Here is a 22,427-nt window from a genome sequence, read left to right as displayed (position 1 = left end):
CCAATGTATTAATATTTAATCTGTGCAATATGAAAATACTGTTTTCAAACCCTTGAAGGGTAGTATTTGAATCACAGCTTCTGTCAATATTGTCTTGTTTCTGTAGAGATATTTACTCTAATTTATGACATTTGATAATTCATTGAACGTATTTTCATGGAACATGGAAAGGTAATGCAAAATACATGCCATATACAAAATATTTTCTTTTTGATAGAATTTTTAGCCTTTGTTACATAAAGTACAATATACATTGTCTTACAACTCGAATCACTGAAACTTCATTAAAAAGTTGAGGTTAACTAAAATGGTGCCCCACGTTGTTGGTAATGGGTGGAATTAAGGTAATATTTTACTTTTTTAAAAGTTACTTTTTTATAACAACATTCTAGTTTATAACAATTTTTAAAAAAATGCTAATTATCATTCCAGGGAAATGCTGTATTATTTTTTTAATCACATTTTGTTGTTTCTGGTTTATTTCTTTGTTTCCCACAACATCTATAAACACAGATTGAATCATGATGATCTATTCAAAATGCTTCTGTGTTTTTTTTTTTTTTTTTTTTTTTTTTTTTTTTGTGGAATATTTTGTACTTATGAATAACATAGAAAAACCTTGTTTTAGTTTTGTATAATTTACAGTTCATCAAAATGTTTATTTCCTTTTCAATATAAAATGGGTATTTTTCATTAATATGTGGAAACATACAATTAAAAAGTACAGAAGTATGCTCCATACTGCTGCTTTCCGTCACTGGTGGTTGGGCTTATTCCGATAAAGGTGATGATTAAAAAAATGTTTTACACAAAGAGAAAAATTTAATCCATAACTGGTTTAACAATGAAAATACTGTTTTTCAAGTAATACAACTTACATTGTGCATAACTCTTGCAGGACTGATTCACTTGCCTATCTTGTGCGGTAGAGTAAGGGATGATGTCACTGTCACTCAGTCATTTACAGCTTTAAAAAGCAGCAGTGGGGGAAATGGAAAAGTTTAAATAAATAAAGTAAACACAATAACAACAAGCTGAGCAGAGATGATGGGTATACTTTAGGAATATATGTTTAAAAGTAAATAAAAATTTAGCAAATCTAAAATGTTTTGGTTGTGCTTGTAGGAATGGTTGATTGGGAAATACTAAGGAAATGTTACCAAATCGATGATGATACTGAGTAACATCTTGCATAGAGCAAAGCCTCCTGTGTGGAGGAGGAGGGAACACCCAAATCCTGTCTATACAGAAGCTTCCTTGCTGCCCTTCATAGAAGGGACCGGGTAGTACGCTCAGGAGTGTTTTGAACTGCTTTATTTTAGTGATGGAAATCTTGCATTGGTTGGTAATGAAATTGTATCCCACAGGTACAAGGAGAAATTGTGTTTCCAATACATTATACACAGACACTGTGAATTAAGGTATAGACATCATGTTGATAATGGAAAACTGTATGTTGAATCAGAACAAGTACCCAGTGAAGTATGAATGTAAGATTCACTTTATAAACTGTTTTAGAGGATCTGGATAGATCTGTAAGATGATAACTGCACTGTAATGTACTTACCTTTTGTGATCTATATTTTACGCATCTTTAAAAAACAAATAAAACCACAACTTATTTTTCCCCTTTTTATATTTAGTTTGCTTTGCTAGTCCTTTTATTCACATCGACTTCAGTTTATAAAAAAATAAGTGTAAAATTGCATCATTTTGATGCTCCAGATAAATACAGACTTACTTTTTTACTTACTGTAAACAGATATAAGAACAATTGATCTCAAAATAAAATGGTTTTACAAACATTTTTAAAAATAAAATACTTCTTTGAAATATTTTTAATATATTGCTTGATTCGCTATCATTAAACTGCTGTTAGCATGCTTGCTGTGTATCTTTCATGACACTCAGTAATACACTGACTTGTATAGGTTTTTAATTACTCTAGCACTGCCATAGTCACTTGGGTGAAAGGGATATATTTATTGTTAAAGGAATACAACTAAAGGCAAGATGCAGTTATACACCTGAGTCTACCATTGTACTGGAATTATGGATTTTTCCTGTAAACTTAAGAGATAGGTTGGATTTTCAGGTTCTGAGTTGTTTCAACACTGGCATAACTCTGGAGATGTTTGTGTGGGATTCATTGAACTTTGCTGTTTATCAGCTGGTCATCTAGTATGTGCTAGTTATTTAAGCTTGCCTAACCAGAAGTGACGGAGGGAATGCATCTAGAGGGTGAGTCATCCTGTGCTAGCTTAGGTGTTGGAGACAGACAGAAGGAAATTAATTACCAGCTGGAATTCCTTGTTTTCCTACTCGGATAGTAGAAAGAGTTTAGATAACCGGAATTTGTGGTGCAATGGGCTATGGTTAGGTGAGATGAATCCTACACCTACCTGCTTGTTTGAGAGCAACCAGTGAGTCACTAAGTACATCCCTTTCAGAAAGCAGCAGTGTTGTAACTGCTGATCTAAGGATGCCATGAGGCAAGGCTAGCATGGGAGGCAATATCATTTATTAGATCAAACTGATAGAAAAAATAGCTAGGCTCTCTAGAACATATTCTTGTTCTGATCTCGTCTGTTAAAGCATTCATTTTTTTTTCAATTATCTTTAGTTGAAAATATTTGATAGTCAAACTCTCAACTGAATACATTAGAGACACAATGCAATAATTCAAAGACTGCCAAGCATAGGAGTAGACTAACTCCTCTTTAATTCTTCATTGAGAGGAGGCTCCCTCTGATCTTTATTCTCTTGCCAAATTCTTCAGGTCACATCTGACGTATTTCTTATTCTTGGCTAAACTGAAGGTGATCCATAATAAAAATGAGTTTTCTTCTAAACTTGGACTGTCTTTTCTTTTGTGCTTATTTCTTGCAGACTTCTAAAGTAAGGCTATATAAAAAATAACTTCCCAGTTCTTCAGAGGATATAGCTAACCTACTATTCATTCACCATGTCATGAGAGTTTTATTGAAGGATTAACATATACTCTGGATATTTTGATATGACAGTTTGGTAATCGCTGTGGCTGAAAGCTATTCATGGAGTGGTTTAGGCATCCTGCCGAAATTCTCAATAAGGCATATTTTTTCTACCATGTGTTGACTTGCTCAGTCCAGCCCTGTAGCCTATTGGTAGGTTGCACAATTCATCCCATTCAAAACACAACTGTGACAAAGCAGTGAGGGAGGTGATGTTCCTGTTTTGGCGTTGTGCTGTTCCATTGTGTTACACCTCTTCTCCTGCCTATGTTCTGTTGCTCCACCCTCCTTTAGTTTTAGAAATGCCACGTGTTTCTGGGTGATCACACCAGCTCTTGCCATTGCTTGCCTGACTACCACCTTCACCAGAATTAATACTTCCCACCATGCTTTTTAGCTCTATTCTTAACAATGACTCTAAATTCAGTGCAGTCATTTTCCTGGTGTGCTTATGCACTGTAAACAGATTAAGAGATTATATGAGTTTTTCTCAGATGACTCCATGGTCCAACTAAAATCCTTACCAAGATTCCAACTTGGGATATTCTATGATTGTCTCATATTTTTCTAGGGTCAACTGATAATTCTTTCCCTCTTTCTTTTGGGGGTCACCTCTGCTAACTTCTCTTTTTTTATGTCTCAGTTGAGCAAACTTAACTGTATTGGGTAATGTAAGGAACTTAGTTCCTTAGCTGAGCTTGTCTTGCCATGTAATCAGTATATTCAGCTGTCTTGTCATGTTGCAAGTGTGATTAAAATGATCAAAACTTGGTGATTTTCCTATTTTGGATTCATATGTATTACGGTTTCTACCAATATATATTACTGTGGAAGGAAATGTTCACTTAATATGTATGTTTTGGTAAAAGCGTGGTATTTTAGTTTAATTCAGAATTTTAGAAAAATGGTTTCACTTGAAAAAAAAAAAAAGAAAAGAAAAAGAAAACAACAACACAAAACTTGTAGGATATTTACTACAAAACAAACTGCATCTTCAATGTCCGGGGTAAGCATTTGCTGTAAAATTTACTTTTGCATATCCACCAACTCCTTGGGATGTCCCACTTTTTCCTTTGACAGTTATGTAAGCCAAAGGGTAGAAGAACCTGGGTGTAAGGAGGAGATATGAAGAAAAACTCTCCTGCTGTACTTACGGAAAAATAGCGATAAAGAAATGTTTAAATGGAAAGGAAATGGGGTGTTCAACAGACATTCACATAATTACATGCAGAAAAAATACTCTGTACTCTGGAAGCCATGTGTTTTCAGAAAGAAAAAAGGGAGTTAAAGAAAGGGTGCATCTTCTTTAGTTTTGAATATTACACCTAGGATTCAATGATGGATAATGTAAAAATATTTCCGTTCTTTCAGAACAGTCAGATGCTGGTTGCAAAGGATATTAATGGTCACCATTCTTTATCCCTGAGTGACAGAAAATATCAGTGTGTTATCATGTGTTTCTGATTACACACTTTCAATATATTTTTCCCCTCATAGAGTAACTTTGACTTCTTAGCCTTTTCTTTGAAAATACACCAGTTTATTTCAGATTCTTTCATGATAATGCTTTTCTTTGATATGCATGCCTTTGTTCTGTATCTGAGTACTAGCAAGGCCTGTTATCAAGATGGGAAAGACAGAAAAGTATTCTTCTCGTGGTATCTGTGAACCACTTCTGCAACTTTGCATATATAGTCTTTGTAAAATCAACTGCAGTATCAAAGAATATATATAATGCTGATGTATAGGCTTTCAGGTGGTATGGCAAACTTCTGTCTGAAAATGTCTTAGAAATCCATACTCAGGTGACTTTGCAAAAGAATTATTTGTTTGTATCCTATATGGCATGAGATTTTCAGATTATTTTATACTTGGTATTGTTATTGGGTATCAAATAGCCATACCGAATAAATACAAATGTATTTTTGGTAACTGAGGAACAGCAAGTTCTGGAGGGTTTAAAATAGATGACATACGATACCAATAATAGCCCGGTGCAGCTTAGCAGACCTGAGAAACTATTCAAAGGACAAACCAAAATGGAGGGCAGTTCTATACTCCATGCTTTCACTAACATTTATTTTGCCATTTTTGCTTTGTTTTGCTTCAAGCTTTTAATTAAGATTTCCTTGGCTCTGCTGACCCATTTCTATATTGTTAAAGGCAACAGAAAAGAGGCTGCCAGGATAGCAGAAGAAATCTATGGAATAGTCCCAGGTAAAGTAAAAATGCTGGCACTCTAACATTTAGATGTCTATTTGCTGCAAATTTGTTGCTTAGGATTTAAAATATCGAATTGCCATGAAATGAGGAGTCTGTTGCTAAATGCATAGGGTGAATGTCTTAAGCTGAAGTGCCTTCCAGTTCTGATGTCTTTGCATTGTCAGTATGTGTTGGCATGCTTTAGGTGTGCAAAATATGAGACTCCAACAGTTACCCTGCTAGAATGAGGACGACATTTGCTCAAGGCACTACAGTCGATAAAAAGATTGTTCTAGGAAGCAAGGCATTTGTTAGTGGGGGTTACAGACAGATCTACCAGCTTTACTGCTAGAGACTACAGGGACAAAATTTAGCATGTTGATATTCTGAAATGAGATACTAGGAGGATATAATTAATGACTTCATGAATCCAAGCCCCAAATCCCTGTTTTGTTAAGTCAGACCATAAAAATGAATACGGCTAAAATTATTCTGAAAAAAATAATGTCACAAGAATGTATTTTATTTGCTAGGCTATTTCATAGGTCATTTCACTTTTTTTGGTTAATTTTCTTCCAAGTAATTTTGAAATTACTCCACCGCATTACCGCCATAATAATGTATAGACAGGCATTTGTGTGTCCGGAATTCCAGTAATTAAAATGACACAATAATTTAATTTTACTACTAATGAGAACATATTTTCCTGCTTGAAGATTTGTATCAGCATCGTAACATCACAGATCTTTACGTGACTCAGTCATTGGACACTAGGTTCAAGATGAACTGTGCCACCATGAACAGGCACATGAAAATTAGTGGGTCTGTTTATGGTGTGAGATAGCCATCCAAAGCAAAGATATTAAGATCTGTTCATAAGAAAAATGGTAGAAAAACATTCCTTACAGACCATTTATATACAGGAATTTCTGTCTCAGGGTTATTAACTTATTTGCTATTCTCTGGAATATGATTCCAATTATTTATTGCTGTCACTTTTTCTGAAGTGCCTTCATGCAGTTGTAGACTAAGGCATGACAAACAGCAGTTGTTCCTTCCTACAGGTTTTTATCGAAGTGTCTTTGAAATTTAGCAGACTACAACATATTTTTATCTGCAAGTTGCCATTTGCAAGAAGCCATTAAGGATAATCTTTCAAAATATAAGATCATGTGATACTGTTGCTGGGGCTCTAGATTGGATTACAGGCAGAGTTTCACAGCCTCTTCTCTTTGCAGTGAAGTAGTGCAGAAGCAGGGCTTCCTAAACTTATCTGTAGAAGTCTAGAAAAGACACGGTGACTTCCAACATGTCACTCACAGCTGTGAAGGGAAGATGTGCCCCGTATGGGAACTATATTTGCCACACATTTCAGGGAGGTAGGTTGCTGTGGCTAGCATGGAAGTATGCAGCAGCATGTATTTTCTTGGTGAGGCATGTGTCTGCATACACACGCATTTATAATGCATGTGAAATGTGTTTCCACATACTATACCAATATGATTAGGAGTTTAATTAAGACACTGTAGCTCCATTATCTCAGTTACCTCTGAACTCTGCTGCTGGATACAACCCATAATGTTTGTCCCTTGCAATGTTACCAGTCTTCTAACTTTCTGAACTGAGCTTGCCTGTTTCACTTGTCAGCATGAGGTGGGGTTTTTTGGATGTTTTCAGGCAAACCTCTCTCCATCCCTGTCTGGTTCCTGTTTCCATCATGCCTAGCAAGTCCTACTTGATCCTGAAGAAACTGGTTGCATAGCATGCTGACTGGTCCTTCCATGCCAGCTTCGTGCCCTAGGAGCCCAGAAACAGCTCCTTACATAAATAGAGACAAAAATAAAAACACTATTTAAAATCAATTCACCATGAGGTGAATTGCATCCCACCTCTAGAGTAATGAACGCACACTGCAAGGAGGCCAATGGCTGCTGAAATCCTGGCAAAGCCAGAGAGTAATTCTGGCTTTAAACCAGAGAGTGGAACAGATCCTTTAGGTCCATCTCTTCTCCTGCAGCTGTGTGGCAGTCACTGGCATACAGGCACGATGGTCCCTGCGTATCTCTGGGCTCTGCCACTTCTGCCTTGGTCAGTGAATTTGCCACGTGCACCAGGGTGCCCTTTGTTGGTTGGGCTTCTTGGGCATTGCAGTGAGAGCTTGAAAAAAACTCTCCCATGGCCAAGGCTAAAAAAACCTGCCAAGTCCTTGGCCTGAAGTCCCCAGGGATGTTTCTGAGCTTCTCATTGAGATCTCTCTGCTTCAGGTTACACCTAAAATGGAGATGAATCACCTTTTCCTTTCTCTCTGGTGTGCTGCATTGTTGAAAATATTAAACAGGATATGGGTTTCAAGTACTATGCTTGTAGGGTTACACTACACCAGAGTGTGAATGCAAACATTGGTATTGCTTCCATCCTCTGGCACTGTAAATGCACTCGCTCCACTTGAGTTACATTTAATATGGGCTAGTTGGCTGTAAGTGTAGGTAGTAGCTAGGCTAAGGATTTTTTGTTTTGTGGCACTTGAATAGACTAAGATAAGGAAAAGAGCAAGCTAGCTTGCACGAAGGAGTCTGCACAGTTCAACAACTCAAAATGATTAAGGAAGAGAAGTGAAACCTCAGGCAGGATTTATTTTTTTATGTCTGTTCTGAAACCTTCCAGTGAGGAGGAGGATGAAACGTGATACTTGCTAGTCAGAGCTGGAGGAAGTTATTTATGAAATTGTTGGTTTGGGAAATAAAACTGCCAGGGTCATGCTAGAATTCATTTGATGGACACAGTGTCCCAGTGTCTCCTTCCTACGAGACTCTAAGTAAAGTGAAGGGAAGCCAGAATATGGGTCATTTGTGACAAAAGCTCCCTAGAAGAGACAGAGGCTTGTTATTTTTGTTTATTTTTTATTTTTATTTTTTTTTTTTTTCAATATGAGAACTGCAGGGCTCTGAAGTCCCTGGGTGAGTCCCAACAGCACTAAAGTCATAGTCTTTGCCGAAGGGTGTTTTTTAGCTGTTTTTAAAAGTTCTGCCAACAAGCTTGTGTTAGGTCCCTTAATGAGTGGTCTGCTTTACTCGGGAGTGCTGAGCCTCAGCTGCTCAGCTGAGATCAATTTATCAACAGTTTCACTGCTGACACTGCATTGATTTTCGAGCCTGGTCTGCATTTACATGCAGTTGCATTTCCCTCATCCTCCCAGGATCTCCTTTTGTTGCGTACCTGAATTAACCCTTACGATTTTGCTGTTTTAGGCAGCTGGGCAGACAGATCTCCTCTGCATGATGCTGCCTTCCAAGGACGCCTCCTGTCTTTGAAAACCTTGATTGCACAGGTAAAAGCCTACAGGTAAAGACAAGGTTGGGAAGCAGCCTGATTTCTTTTGAATTATATCTGCAAGTCAGTGAGCTGGTAGTAGACTGCAGCAGTGCCTAAGAAATACAGTCATATAAGTAATATATCCACATGCACGCCTTTGGGCAAGTATTGGTTTGCTGAGACAAGACACTGAGTACAAGCCCAGGACAAAGACTGCTACTTCTTGTAGCTTGCTGTGTAATAAACAATGATCCTCGGGCTCTTTTTCAGTGATAAACAGTGCAGACTGGGCTTGAATAGAATAGGAACAATATATATGTTAGATATTTGGAGAAAAAAAAAAAAAGTAGAAAGTTGTAAGAGTATGTCTTACTTCATAAAACAGCAAGCATGGTGTTCCTAGAGAGCTGTCAGCCTGAAACCCTTTATTCGAACTGTAACCGAGAGTTTAGGCGAAAGAAAGAGGGGGAAAGGATATATATCAGAAATGAAAATAGGTGTGAAAATGGACAACTGTATAGGGAAAGCTATCCTCCTTATCTTTCTTTAAACTCAGCTCCTCAATCTGGCACAACTGAGTAATCTCCTCCCCACAAATCATGGTCAATAATTTTCACCCGTGATGGCTGTGTGGAGAACAAGGTGAGGCTGCATCTCAAATGGGCAATATCCTCAAGGAGTGGAGCTGCAGGGGCAAATGCGTCTTCTCCAGATATTTATCAAGGCACGGCTGCAGCCGAATGAGGTTGGTGCCTAACCAGCAGTTAGGGCACATCACTGAGGGCATTGCCCAAATGCCCCTTGAGCACTGACGGGCACGGAGCAGCACCCAGCTCCCCAGGAAGCCTGTTGCAGTGTGTGCCCACCCTCACAGCACAGAAACATTTCCCGATGCCCAGCCTGAACTCCCTGGTGCAGTTCTGTGCCATGCCCGTGCCCGGCCATCGGGTCCCAGGAGCGGAGGCCGGCGCCTCCCCCTGCGCTTCCCCTCCTCAGAAGGCTGTGGAGAGCAGTGAGGGTGCCTCTGGGCCTCCTCTCCTCCAGGCTGGGCAGCCCAAGTGTCCTCAGCCTCCCCTCACAGCACATGCCTTCCAGCCCTGCTGCCAGCTCTGCTGTCCTCCTCTGGGCACTTTCAGGGACCTCAGCAGCCTTTCTGTGCTGTGGAGCCCAGAACTGCACACAGTGCTCAGGGTGAGGCCTCACCAACACTGACTGCAACAGGAGAATCACCTCCTTTGACCAGCTGGCTGTGCTGTGTGTAATGCACCCCAAAAAGCAGTTTGCCCCCTAGCTGCCAGGGCACACTGCTGGCTGCCACCAGCACCCCCAGGGCCCTTTCTGCCAAGCTGCTCCCCAGCCACCTGGCTCCCAGCCTAAGGATTTGCTCTGTCCCAGGGGCAGAACCCAGCATTTTCTTCTGTTGAAGAGGTCCCTTCTGACCCCCTCTATCTCCACCTGCATTAACTTTATACCATCTTATTAGCAGGAGGCACCCAGTGTTGTAGTTAAACAGTGGATGCCCCAGTTGTTCACTGGTTGTGGTTACTAATGGGAGAAGCACCCGGTGTGGCTATACATTACTTAGTTAATCTACCCTTTCTCCTTCTGCTGGGAACATTAATTTCAGGAGTGAAGGATGAGGGTCCTTGCTGATGAAAATAGATCGAGGTAGCAACGTCTGTGGAGAGTGAAACGGAGATGATTCAGAGCAGTTTGATAAATGTAAGGGCAAAGCTCTTCATGGAACAGTATAACCATTGCTCATCGCTTCCCAGGTAGTTATGCCATTAGCCTGAAATGAAATATGGAGCTTTACTTTAGGGTATGGGGCGCTCAGATGTCTCTGCCCTGGGACCAAATTCTTATGAAATCTGGGACAGTTTTTGCTTCCCAGGGGATGCCTTGATGTAAGGGGCTGTTTGTGCCTGTGTGGAGATGGGGCACTGGGGTTTTAAAGGAGCCCAAGGACTCACCAATGCCAGCTCCAACACCTGAAGAAGCATCTTATTTTTCAAATACACTGGGAAGAATGTAAAATCATATGAACACAAGGCTTAACATCAGTGGTATTTGGGAAACAGCTGTTGTAAGATGTGTAACTTGATTGCCATTTAGTAACTGAGGGGACTGCTATTTTGTCCAAGATATCAGTTCTTATTTTTTCATTTGCAATTAGTTAATTTATTTTGTTAAATTTATATATGAATAATGAAAATGAATAGCTCTCTTCTTACCAGGTGCCTCTAGAAGACATTATTCTCGAAGGAATATACTGATCAGTAAATATGAAACAACTATACAATGTGAAAATGGAATAACCTCAACATTTTTTCAAGATTTTATCTGTTCCCCTGGAACTGTTGTAACGTGAAGGAAATTTGTGCCAGTTTTTAGCCACAACCAGCCTTTGTGTTAATAACATTTTCACATGGCTGAAAAATGATTGGTTTTATATCATAGAATTTCTATCCTAAAGTAATTGCAGTGGCTGTTTTTAATGTTCATTGCACCAGGTTTGGTGGCTTTTACAGTGTAACGTTGCTGGCTTGTATTTATCTCTACTGAAAGCATTGCTGCTGGATACAAGCAGTGCATTGCTGCCATCTTGTGAGCTGCCTGGCTTACAGCACGTTGGGCAGAAGGAGGAATAGTGCTGCATAATGCAAGATGTCAAGTGTGAAATGAAGCCGCTCCCAGGCCTGTTCTCACACATGGCTGTGAAATCTTACTTACGAGGATATTTAGCTGTATTTTGGGGACAGCACATATGGCAATTTCTTTCTCCCCGGTGAATATATCTGGTGTCTGTTTTTGTGGGAATAGATGTAAGAGCTGTCACTTGGAGAAATGCCTGTAATGAGGCATGTGTAATTCACAGTTCTTTTCTTCCAGCGTAAAACTTCTGGGTGGTCAGATAAGAGGATATGGTCTGTGGGTGAGATTTATCTACTTCACTACACCTGAGTGGACCACATTTGGCACCCCATGTAATCAGTGGATGCATTTTCAGGATGCAATTCATTCAATCTGCAGCTACTTCAGGATGAGATGAATCACATCATGAGTGCCTGCTTTCCCCACGGATGGAGCCAAAAGGGTCCAACCAAGCTGCTGGACCACCACCATTAGCAGCTTCCCTTTCTGGTGACAACCACAAACAGCAATAATGTGACCCGTGTGCATCCCTACCCATGTACCTCGTGGTGTGGTGCTCTCCATCCAGCATCCAACCACCACTGGTGCCCTGGGGTTGCTACCTGGCCAGGCAGGTCCTTCCCCTCAGGCCCCATGCTCTGCCTTGCAGGGTTTCAATGTGAACCTGGTGACGACAGATCGAGTCTCGGCTCTCCACGAAGCCTGCCTGGGTGGCCACGTGGCCTGTGCAAAGCTGCTGCTGGAGAATGGTGCTCAGGTGAGCCTCAGGACTGGTGGAGGTCTGGGGAAAATGGCTTATCTTTTTTTTTTTTTTTTTTTTTCTTTTCTCTATAACAATAATTGGAATTGCTTCCAGTCTTCCATGGAGTAGTTTGGGAGTCTCATGTAAGTAGAAACAGATGTGCTTAAATCAATGTCACACTTTGTCTGTTAATAAAATACCATTTTGTCCAGCTGGAACGAGGGTAGAATACACGTTAAAAATGGAGATACAGGAATAGGATTAGATATATGAGAACATATTTCATTTGACTGAGTTACAAGCTTTTCAAGCACAATTTACATGGCAAGAAACTGTGAAACGCCAGAACAGGCAATCAAACCATCCCTTGCAGAAGAAAATCCATTTATTAACTTCCCATACTGTGCCATATTTCAGTTCTTTTGAAAGATGGGGGAAAAATAAAATAAAATTCTGTGCAGTTTTGGTATAGAAATGATTTTTTATTTTTTATTTTTCGTAATTTAGAGGATCACGTCTGAACTACCTGTTGCTTACTTAAGAAAACAGCCTGTTCCTGATATAATATATAGTCCCAGAGTTTTTTTGTTTGTTTGTTTTCTTTCCCCTCCCTCTCTGTTCATAAATAAAACCAGCAAGCTGTTGTCTGACTTCTGGGAGAAAATGTTCTGTTTTGCTGCTCACCTTTATTGCTGTACCCTATTTTGTTGTTGTTGTTTTAAAGAAACCATTTATTCCACAACAGCTGTTTCATCCATCTTTCCTCTTTTACCAGTTAAACCAATGCCCAGTGGAGAGGGAATCCAAAGACGTATTTTCCCTTCTTTGGCTATCTCCTTGCTTGCCCTTGCTATCAGCTTGCTTGAATCTCTGGCCTCTCTGTAAAACGATGCCAATGGACCTCCAGTGCCCCAGCAGCTCTAGTCAGACCTGCCCATGAGAGTCTGGGGAGTGCTTCATTGCAGCAAGAGACCTGTCTGAAATACGGATACTCCAAAATACATCCATTCCTTTCCTTCTGTTGTTTTTGAAGCTGTGTAGGATGGGGGGTTGCTTATCTTGACAGCGAGAAAGGGGATGGGATCTGCAGTGACAGTGCTGTTCAAACAGTCTCAGGAAGAGCACTGCCATTTCAGGAAGATTGAGCTTCATTTTGGGGCTCCAGGATCTGAGCAGACAGACAGATGTTCCCGTACTGTAGTGCCTGGCCTCTCCCCACACACTGGAGGAGCCACCAAAGGGTAGGAGCTGCAGCAACCCCAGGAGGAGTGTGACCTCCCACCAGCTGCTGTGCTCTTGGGGTTTGCAGGAAATGGCCAGGGCTGAAGCACTGAAAGGGGCAAGGATGGGCCTGTCACTGTGTGAAATGCACCTTGTAAGAAAAAGGTTTAACTTGTAAGGTGTCTTATATTAAGTTTGGCAAATGAACAAGGACAACTAATATTTAGAAAGGTATCAACTGCCTATGGTCCACTGCTGGATTACCTAGATAACTCAATAGTTTTCTGAACATCTCTGCCTTTCTCCACTTTACAGGCAAAATATTTTCTAATTGAATTGTGCAAACTGAGTATTTCTCCCCTGGTTCTTTCACCCTTTTGTGATACTGCTCCTGTTTGGTTGGTAGCAAACTTCAGCTTCATTGGTGGTCCAGGACTTCTCCAGCTCTTTCTCTCCTTTTTCCTCTTCTCACTGATTTGGAAACCACACAAACTGCCATGAGCTTTCACAATTCATTGTACTTTCTCAGTTTGCCACAAAATTAAAAGCATGCAGGTTCACTGCATAAATTGCCTCTGAGGGCCTGCTAGGCAGCCAAACCTGGCAGCTACGGTGGTGTGCACGGCACAGCCTGGGCACTGTGCTCTCCTGGTGGAGAATGAGGGATGGTGGCTCTTGCCAGGTATCTGTGGCAGAGGTCAAGGACAGAAATTCCTTCTGTCTTACACATAAATATACACACTCACATGAACACAAACCTTTTTGGCCTCCTTTTCTCTTTGGGATTAAGACTATGTTTTCATGAATATGTCTTCTGTTGGAAATGTATTTTCAGGTGAAAGTATTAAACATGGACTGTATTTTCATTTAAAAAGAAAAGTTAGCTGAGTGTATAATGGGTATGTGTTAGTGCAAAATAGACGGTTATAACAATACTCAAGTTCTCCAGGTAAAAAAGAAATAACCTGTGTTTTCTGAGCAATTCCCAGCAGGCACTGTTGCTGCCTTAGGCACTAGCTGTCTGTGAGAGAGGGCAGAACTCGACGGAGAATGTTATATGTGCTATCCCATAATGAATGACTCTGAAAATTGCAAACAAAATCAATTCTGAAATTAAACAAGGCAAGCATCTTGTTCTGGTGCATTTTTGTTGAGCACATGACGCACACTCCAAGGGCGTTCCTCCTATATCGGATTATTCTGAGCATGTCCTGCCATTTCAGGTCAACGCAGCCACTATTGATGGGATCACTCCTCTGTTTAATGCCTGCTGCAGTGGCAGCGTGGCTTGTGTCAACATGCTGCTTGAATTTGGAGCCAAGCCACAGCTCGGGAGCCACCTTGCTTCGCCCATTCACGAGGCAGTCAAGAGAGGTAATGTTCAGGGTGGGAGTGAAGGTAACAGCAACTCAATGCATTCTCTTCCCCTCCGCCCTCAAAAAAAAAAAAAAAGTCTACAGCATGCATAAATATGCTTGGCTTATTCCCATCTCTTCTGCCTCACTGATTGTATCTGGGTGTATTCTGCTCTGCAGCACCGAAATTAAGTGATGGCTCTTTTTCACCACACAGGTCACCGAGAGTGCATGGAGGTCCTTCTGGCCCACAAGGTTGACATTGACCAAGAAGACCTGCAGCATGGGACCCCTCTCTATGTGGCTTGCACATACCAGAGGACGGACTGTGTCAAGAAGCTGCTGGAGCTTGGTATGCTTGCAGATAGGGGCTGGGAGAGAGCTGGGGTGGTGTGAGCCAGCACAGCTTATCACCCTGGGTTTCCTCTCCAACACAAACATTACAGAAATTTCTGCAAGAGATATTTGGACAGCCTGAATCTGTGAGACAACTGAAATTTCACCTGTATTCAGGAAGAATTTAGGATTTCCTTGCTGTAAAACTATAGTTACAGAGACCTACCTGAGACCATCTGAATATGAAAGTAAAACAGAGTTTGTTTTCTAGAATGATGTCAGAAGGCATAGAAAGTATTGGTCAATATTGAGGACCAAAATCAAGTCTTCTGAGTATGAAAAAATTAACTGCCCTGAGAAGCATTGACTTCATCTGCTTCTCAGCTGATGATGAAGATAGTAGTAAAGATGCTTGAAAGTATAATCCCTGTAAGGGCCAGGCACAATTTCAGAGCTACAGTACATTTTTGCTGTCAGTGTACATTTGCTGATTGACACCTGCTGGAAGCATGACCCTGCTGTGAATGGCAAAACCTAGGGCATGCATTTTGTTTGCTGTACTCCCAAAATTATTCCATTCAGATACCTGAAGATTTTTTCCTCCCTTGCCTCTCCCTCACCCATCCTGCCTCTCTCTCACCCATCTTCCCATAATTAAATTAATATAACCTGTGTTAGATTGTGTGATATTAACAAACTTGCACAGCAGGTGATAGCTTTTGATAATCTACTGGGTTGAAAGTCTAAGAATTTCAGTGGTTGCTCAGCCCTACCTGCTGCAGACAGGACTCTGGCTCAGTAGACATTTATAAAGCAGGTATTTGATCTGATAAGTTTTGGACTGGCAGTACTTAGAGAAATTAGGAAGAGCTGGCTGCCACTGATGCCCTTCAATTGTTGAGGCTACTGGTGGAAGCCAACCTCTATGATGCAGGGTTAGAAGGCTCCTGCCTCCTCCCAGTGCCACCCACACACTCTTGTTTTCCCAAGGAGCCAACGTGAATGCGGGGAAGCGATTAGACTCCCCTCTCCATGCAGCGGCAAGGAAATCCAGCGTGGAGATAGTTGTCTTGCTGGCAGACTATGGTGCTAACCTGAAAGGCCGAAATGCAGATTTCAAATGTGCCCTGGACCTTGCTGTACCCAACAGCAAAATAGAGCAGGCGCTCCTACTTCGGGAAGGTAAAGGTTTCCTTACTTCTTCTTTTTCTCTCTCTCTCTCTTTTTTATTTTAATAGAGCAGTATTTATTTCTTTTACCTAAGTTTTCTACTGATTTCAAGATTGTAGCACAGGCCTACTACGCAGAAATAAGCAATCTCTGCTTTATTGCTACATCTGCTGCACAATAGTAGTTTTAGTAAGTAAAATGGTTGGTTATTCTGTGTTCTTCTTTCCAATGTATGGAAGGAAAATTATTTTTATTTACCAATCCGGACTCTAAGGACTGAGGATTGAAAACTGCTGGGAGAATGTATTTATTGATATAATCACAGCTATTTTAGTAGCGCCATCTTGTGTTCAGTTAAGCACTCTGACTCAACATCCAGCTTCCTGAAGAAAAAGGTGCAATGAATGAACGTTTGTGGGGCTGCTGTCCAAGCCCAAACCTGCAAGCAACTGCAGGAGAGCTGCAAGTAAGCTGCAGTGCCCTTTGCACTCTCTACAATATTTCTATTTATCTTCCCAGTCTACTGAAAGCAACTTCTGAGCAAAAATGAATCTAGCTCCTCTTGTGCCATTTTCACCTGTGCCACATATAGCCAAAACTTGGTGCATCCAATAGTAATATTCCTGGGATATGGACATGCTGGATTAATTCCCCTCCATAACCTTCATTTTTCCAAGCTTGCTCATGCCCTCTTAGTTGGCCTGTGTTCCCCAGGCTCTGCCTTCCCAGACACAGCTAGACACACAGTGCAGACACCTATATGGCATTTTCAGTATTAGCTCAAGAAAAGATCCAGAAAAAAAAAACTAGCTATGCACACACAAAAAAAGGTTCTTAGTGTTCATAGGTTTAAACTTGCTGAAGCAGTTTAGACAAAATAAGTCAATAATGTGTGTAGATCTCTTTAACATCAACAAGTTGTTGTGTAGTGCTTGATCTAATTTTCAAATCTTGCTGCTCTTTGTTGCCTTTTGACTTATACTGGGGGCAGGGGAGCTTGTTCTTGCTTTTATTTTATTATATTTTTCCAGGTCCTGCCAGCTTGGCCCAGCTGTGCCGGTTGTGTATCAGAAAACATCTGGGTCGGTTGTGCTTATATGCAGTCCCTAAGCTGCACCTGCCTGAGCCACTTGAGAACTTTCTTCTATACCGATAAGTTTGTGACTATATTTACACTGGAAAAGAAAGAGGAACAAATGGTTGTTTACTCCAAAATATTATATCAAAGGAAAACAAAAAAATCAAAGACATCATTTACTGTCTACTCTGGGTACCAAACACTGCTGCTGAATGTGTAAATTGAAGCCAATGGAAAACACCTTTTCACAGACACTGAATAGTATTATGGATTTAGTTCCCCCACAGTTTATTAACAAATGCACTTATTGCAGTTTGAGAAATAATATGTGAACAGCTCGCTTGACATGTGTATCTAAATGTACATGCAGACATCCACCCAGCCACGGACATATGCAGAGATTTCCCCTGCATTTAGTGTTATCTAATGATTATGTTTTGTTTTGTTTTGCTTGTTTGTTTTTCCTGTAATATCTATGCAGCTTCATCCTCTTTTTCCTCCAATCTCACCGTCAAAATCAAGGTAGTGGCTGTTATTCTTCCACTAGAGTGGGAATGAAAACCTTCAGCACTTAATGTCAAATGTATTTATATACTTGGCATCTTTTGTCCTCTCTGACTTTGCTTTCTGTCACCTCTTTCCCGTGTCCTAGTGGAGTTGTAGTGACTTCCAGCAGGCTCCATCTGTCCAGCTGCTGCATGTCCCATCGCCCTGGGCCCAGCTGTCCTCAGTGCTCACACATCTTTTCCTTCAAGGTGAGAGTGACATTACCAAGTCATGTGCAGGGGCTTGGAGTAAACCCACAAAAATATTTGTAAGTCTGAAAAAAACCTTTGTCTCTTCTAAAAAAAAAAAAATCTTCTAAGCTATCTTACCTGAGATCAGTCTCTGTTTGTTATACAAATATTTTTTCTTAGCTTAAAATGAAGGCAGAACTGCAGGTGGTTTCATAGGCACAGTAGGCCAGCTTTCGATGCCTGTCCTTTGCAAAGTTTAAAGAAAACCAAAGGAATGAGTTGCTTCTCTCCTTTTTGGCTTTGAGTGCTCTGACATTTCTCAAGATAAGTCCTCAGACTGCAGAACAATAGAGAAGCAGGGTCCCTAAGGATGGCTGTTCATCACTCAAATGTTCTCCTTGTTTGTTATTGTCCACCAGGAGAAGAAGTTGGCAAGCTCGTCTGCTCCCTCATTACTTACACTGGAGTCTTTCATCACATCACTGGGAAAAGGGTATTTTAAACAGCAATTTTGACCACTGTGTTTAAATAGTTTAAATATTGTCAGGGTTTGTAGCTTGGACACAGCAGAGCTGAAACTGCAGACTTTGAGGTGAGGTACTTGGGATCCAGTGACTGGTGCAATGCCTGAGGGGTTCTGTAAAGGTTTATCTTTCCTGTGGAGGTTGTTCTGAGGGCAGAAATGTTTCTGCACACCTGCATTTTGGTGAAATGAAATGGGCAATGGCGTTTCACCAGCTTTAACAAAATAGGACATAAAGGTTAAAGGAGAATCTGCCTATGCATAGCTCAGCTATGTGTTGAGCCAAGAGGCCCACAATTTTTCAGGCTATGAGAAGTGGTGGTTTTATTATGAGCTATGCATGCTAGTACCAGTTTTCACTGCCTGTACATGAAGTCAGGGGAAACGAGCCTGCAGGAGATGGTATAGGGGACTGGTTTCCATCAGGCGCTGAGCTGCTGTCCCAGCTCCAGCAACATCAGCCCCTGGTCCGGTGCTTATCCCGTAATTTCACCATGACAGTTTCCCTCTTGAGACAGAAGACTAACCTTTCCTGTATTTTCTCACGAATCATTCAGCACAAGTAAGACAAATTGTGCTCCCAGCAGTTCATGAGACTATACCTGCAGTGTTATAACTGAAAATGAATGTAGTCTTCAGCCTGTGAAGTAGCCTGTGTTTGCACATATTGAATGCTATCTGACAGCAAGAACTATTGCCCATAAAGTCTTCTGTGACATGAATGACCTTGTGTAGTACAGCATATCATGAATCTCAGAGATTTGAACTCTAAATTCTCAAGAGCCTCTGAAAATCAAATGCTATCAAGAAAGAAATGTCTATATTAATTTAATGTCAGCAAATCTCTCTCTGTCTTATCTTTACTGCCAGCTCACCTACTCTGTTTATAAGGCGGCAGTCAGAATACCATCTGCTATCCAAATAGAGAGACAGAGCCTCAGCTGTGTGGGTTGTCAGGCTTGTATTGCAATCAAGGAGCGAAGACAATTTATGGGATCTATTTCAGAATGTGTAATACCGAATTGATTTCCTACTGCGATCATCAATGAAAACAGTATTTCACTTGCATAGGATTTTAAATTGAAAAAATGTATCTTCATTAAGGAAACGCAAAGCCCATTCAGCCTCTCGGAGAGGTTTATGTTATGAAGTAGCAGAAGCTGCCCTATTTTATTGCTGATATTAGCTTTCCATCAAAAAATCACCTCACCTTTGCATCCTCCAAGAGACATCATTCTTCCTGAAATTCCATATATCAGATATTCCGGGGGAACAGAACTTTAATAAATCAGGAGAGAAGTTTAGAAGTCTTGATGTTAAGCAATTTCATTGGAAACTTTACCTAGACTTTCTTGTTCTTATCACAAGTGTGGTTCAGACTAAAACTACACATTTAATTTTCATTGGCTATACTTTGTGTTGTAGCAATGCACATAAATATTACCATGGAAGCAGCTGGAGGTGTTTTTTTTTTTGTCTGTTTGTTTGTTTGTTTTTTTTTCCAAATACGCCATCTCATGTGAGGATAGGGAAACACTGGTTTAATTTACTAGAGGATTACTGAACCTTGTTGGTGATTTTTCCAAATGAGTTGGGAAAACATCTGTCAAGTGTAGATACAGCTTCTCTTTCCTAGGCAGAAGATGGCTGACTACCCTCACAAGGTCTCTTTTCTTTAAAATGGGTGACATCTTCCATGCCACTCTATGATCATTGACAGAAACCAGTTATTTGGGAGAAATATGTCTTTCCTGGGAATGTAGACATTTTTTCTGTGTTGCAATGTCCATTGCTATGCCACATGCATATGATTTTACCCCCAACGACTGCCAGTACTATCTGCTTCAGTGAAGCATATCTCAACAGGAATTATTACACAATATCTTGGCTGGAGGAAAATATTTTTTGCAAACCACAAGCATTTGGTCATTCTACATCTGGACTCTGACTTGCAGCTTTGCAGCATGAGCTTGGGGTATGAATGCTCAGCAGCCATGAAGTCCTTAGTCCCGAGTGTATTTTGCAGAAATGTCTTGAAAAGGTTACTCATGAGCAGTATTAACCCCAAGAATTTCCTTTTATTTTTTTCAGTCTGTTGGTCCACTTTTCAGTTTTATTATCCATACATTATGAGTGAGCAAGCGTGAACTCAGAAATGCTGATGACGTGTACCTCTCAGATCTCAAACTGATCAGATGGTGGCTTCAAGCTGTCACTCCTTACTTAGTATGCCTGTCATTGGTGGTGATCCAAAGCAAAACAGAGTTAACTGGGCTTTGTATCAGCCCTTAGGCTTCTTCTAAAATAAGCCTTCATATCTATGTTCTTTCTAGAAAAAGATGCATCTCCATGACTCCGAGTATCTTTACAGTCTGGACACTCACTGTATTTTTTCGCATACTACCGAGCTCTTGTTCATAAACATATCTTTCCTCCTCAGCTTCCTCCTGGATTCATGTCTTTCTCCTCTGCCTGTAGGAAAACGTTTTTTAATTTCCTCCTTGAGCAACACGCCTCTTCAACAGCAGACATTTTGGTGAGGGTCAACCTGTCTCCTTGTCAGATGTGTTATTTCTCCCACTCACCAAGCTGCTGTCTTTGGGTTCCCCACTCCAGCCCTGCACATCTCAGCCTTCCCTTGCTCTGGAGATGGCACTGGTGTTTGGAGAGACATCACACCTGTGGCACATTGCTCTTCAGCTGTCATGTCCCTGTGGGAACATGACTGTGCTGGCCACCCTCTTTAAGCAGAGCTGGAGCACGTTATTTTGCCATGCTGGGTATTGTCTGGACTAACTCCCAGCATGGCACCACTATTTGCTTGCTTGCTGGCTGCACGTAACTGTTTTTCACCATGTCTGGTCACAGCAGCAGTTGCGGATGTTTGCAGTTTGCACTGGCTTGTGAAGGTGATTGTGGGGATGCTCTTCTTGTTTCTCACCTTGTTGCTATCTCAGCACCTTGGCCCAAGACCTGGTTCCAGGTTGTCTTGTAGATTGAGAGTACTTTTTTCCAGAGTTTCATCTGCAAGCATCTGGCTAATGAGCCACCTCCTAAGGGACATATGGCAATCAAAGTAAATAGACCAACACATTCTGAAAGGGTTTAATAAACACTGTTTATCATGGTAGGCAGGAAAATAAATATTACATTCTAATCTGGTCCATAAAAGATACATATTCTGGTCTCCTGACCAAACCTGGGGTTCAAGCAGCTTCCAGAAAGTCTTCTCTGAGTCTCAACTCTCCATAACAGTTGTGCCAGTCTCTGATTTTCTGTCTGTCCAACTGAATCTCCCACTCTCAAAATGAAATTAAAAAGGGAGGAAAATGTTAAGCTGCTGCAATTGGTGGCCACCCCATAGGAGCTGAAACTCCCCACATATGCCTTGAGGTGCAGACACCCACACGTGCAAGACTCAGAGGTTGTCTGTCCTTCCTTTCTCCTGTGATGGGAAGTGCTTGTGCCCCTTTGGATGGTGGTACCAGGGGCCCATCTCCTTACAACCTTGCCTTTCACCAGGGAACTGCAGCCTGGTCAACATCCACCTCATGGTATGTAGTCTTCTGTTTGATGCTAATGTGAGACATTAATGTTGTGCCAACCATGTCCAAATCCTTGTGAAGGCTGTCCAGCACATTCCCATCCCATATCTCACCTGTCTCTTCCAGCACAACTCTGCTGTTGGCACTTAACAACCCTCCAGTCCTCACTGGGTGAAAAACATTGGTGGTGTGTCCCAGCAGGGCATTAGGGCAAGGCTGGATATTTGGCCTGATACTAGTGAAAATGAAACACATTCACTGACTCTTTGCTGAAAGATTTGTGTACTGACAGTTTATGATGCCTTTGTATATTTTTTCTGGAAATTAACTTTTTTTGCACAAGCCAATTGCTCCTCATTGTGATTTTTTTTTTTTTTAATTTTCTGCAAGAGATGTATACTATGTTAACGTCAAATACAGAGTATTCCAAACAGACCTTCTGTCTAATCTGTTTCTTGAAAATTTCTTTATCCTTGAAATTCATACCATTTGCAGAAACTCGTGATATGCATTGCAAACAAAGGGAAATCTACACCCATTTTGGAATTGAAAACTGTT

The 22,427-nt window shown here is 41.0% G+C and overlaps 1 protein-coding gene across 5 annotated transcripts; it reads left to right on the top strand.

Moving 5' to 3' along the window:
* Positions 1-4,994: 4,994 nt before the first annotated feature.
* Positions 4,995-22,304, top strand: ASB11 (ankyrin repeat and SOCS box containing 11). Of its 5 annotated transcripts, XR_011097037.1 has the most exons (9): positions 4,995-5,210; positions 8,444-8,523; positions 11,812-11,919; positions 14,349-14,499; positions 14,698-14,832; positions 15,807-15,998; positions 17,018-17,325; positions 17,717-17,819; positions 18,221-22,304. XR_011097037.1 is itself a non-coding variant. In XM_068683518.1 (7 exons), the coding sequence occupies exons 1-7, from the start codon at positions 5,033-5,035 to the stop codon at positions 17,140-17,142; spliced, it is 969 nt and encodes a 322-aa protein (XP_068539619.1). In that variant the 5' UTR covers positions 4,995-5,032; the 3' UTR covers positions 17,143-22,304. The 5 variants fall into 5 exon arrangements, 2 of the variants coding, with proteins under 2 accessions (XP_068539619.1, XP_068539642.1); XR_011097036.1 differs by having other exon boundaries at positions 17,717-22,304; XR_011097035.1 differs by having other exon boundaries at positions 17,018-17,819.
* The last annotated feature ends 123 nt before the right edge of the window (positions 22,305-22,427 follow it).

Source organism: Anas acuta, chromosome 1 (genome assembly GCF_963932015.1).
Source record: "Anas acuta chromosome 1, bAnaAcu1.1, whole genome shotgun sequence".
NCBI lineage: Eukaryota > Metazoa > Chordata > Aves > Anseriformes > Anatidae > Anas > Anas acuta.
Note: the sequence above shows the minus strand (reverse complement) of the source record. Positions and strands in the feature narration are given on the sequence as shown.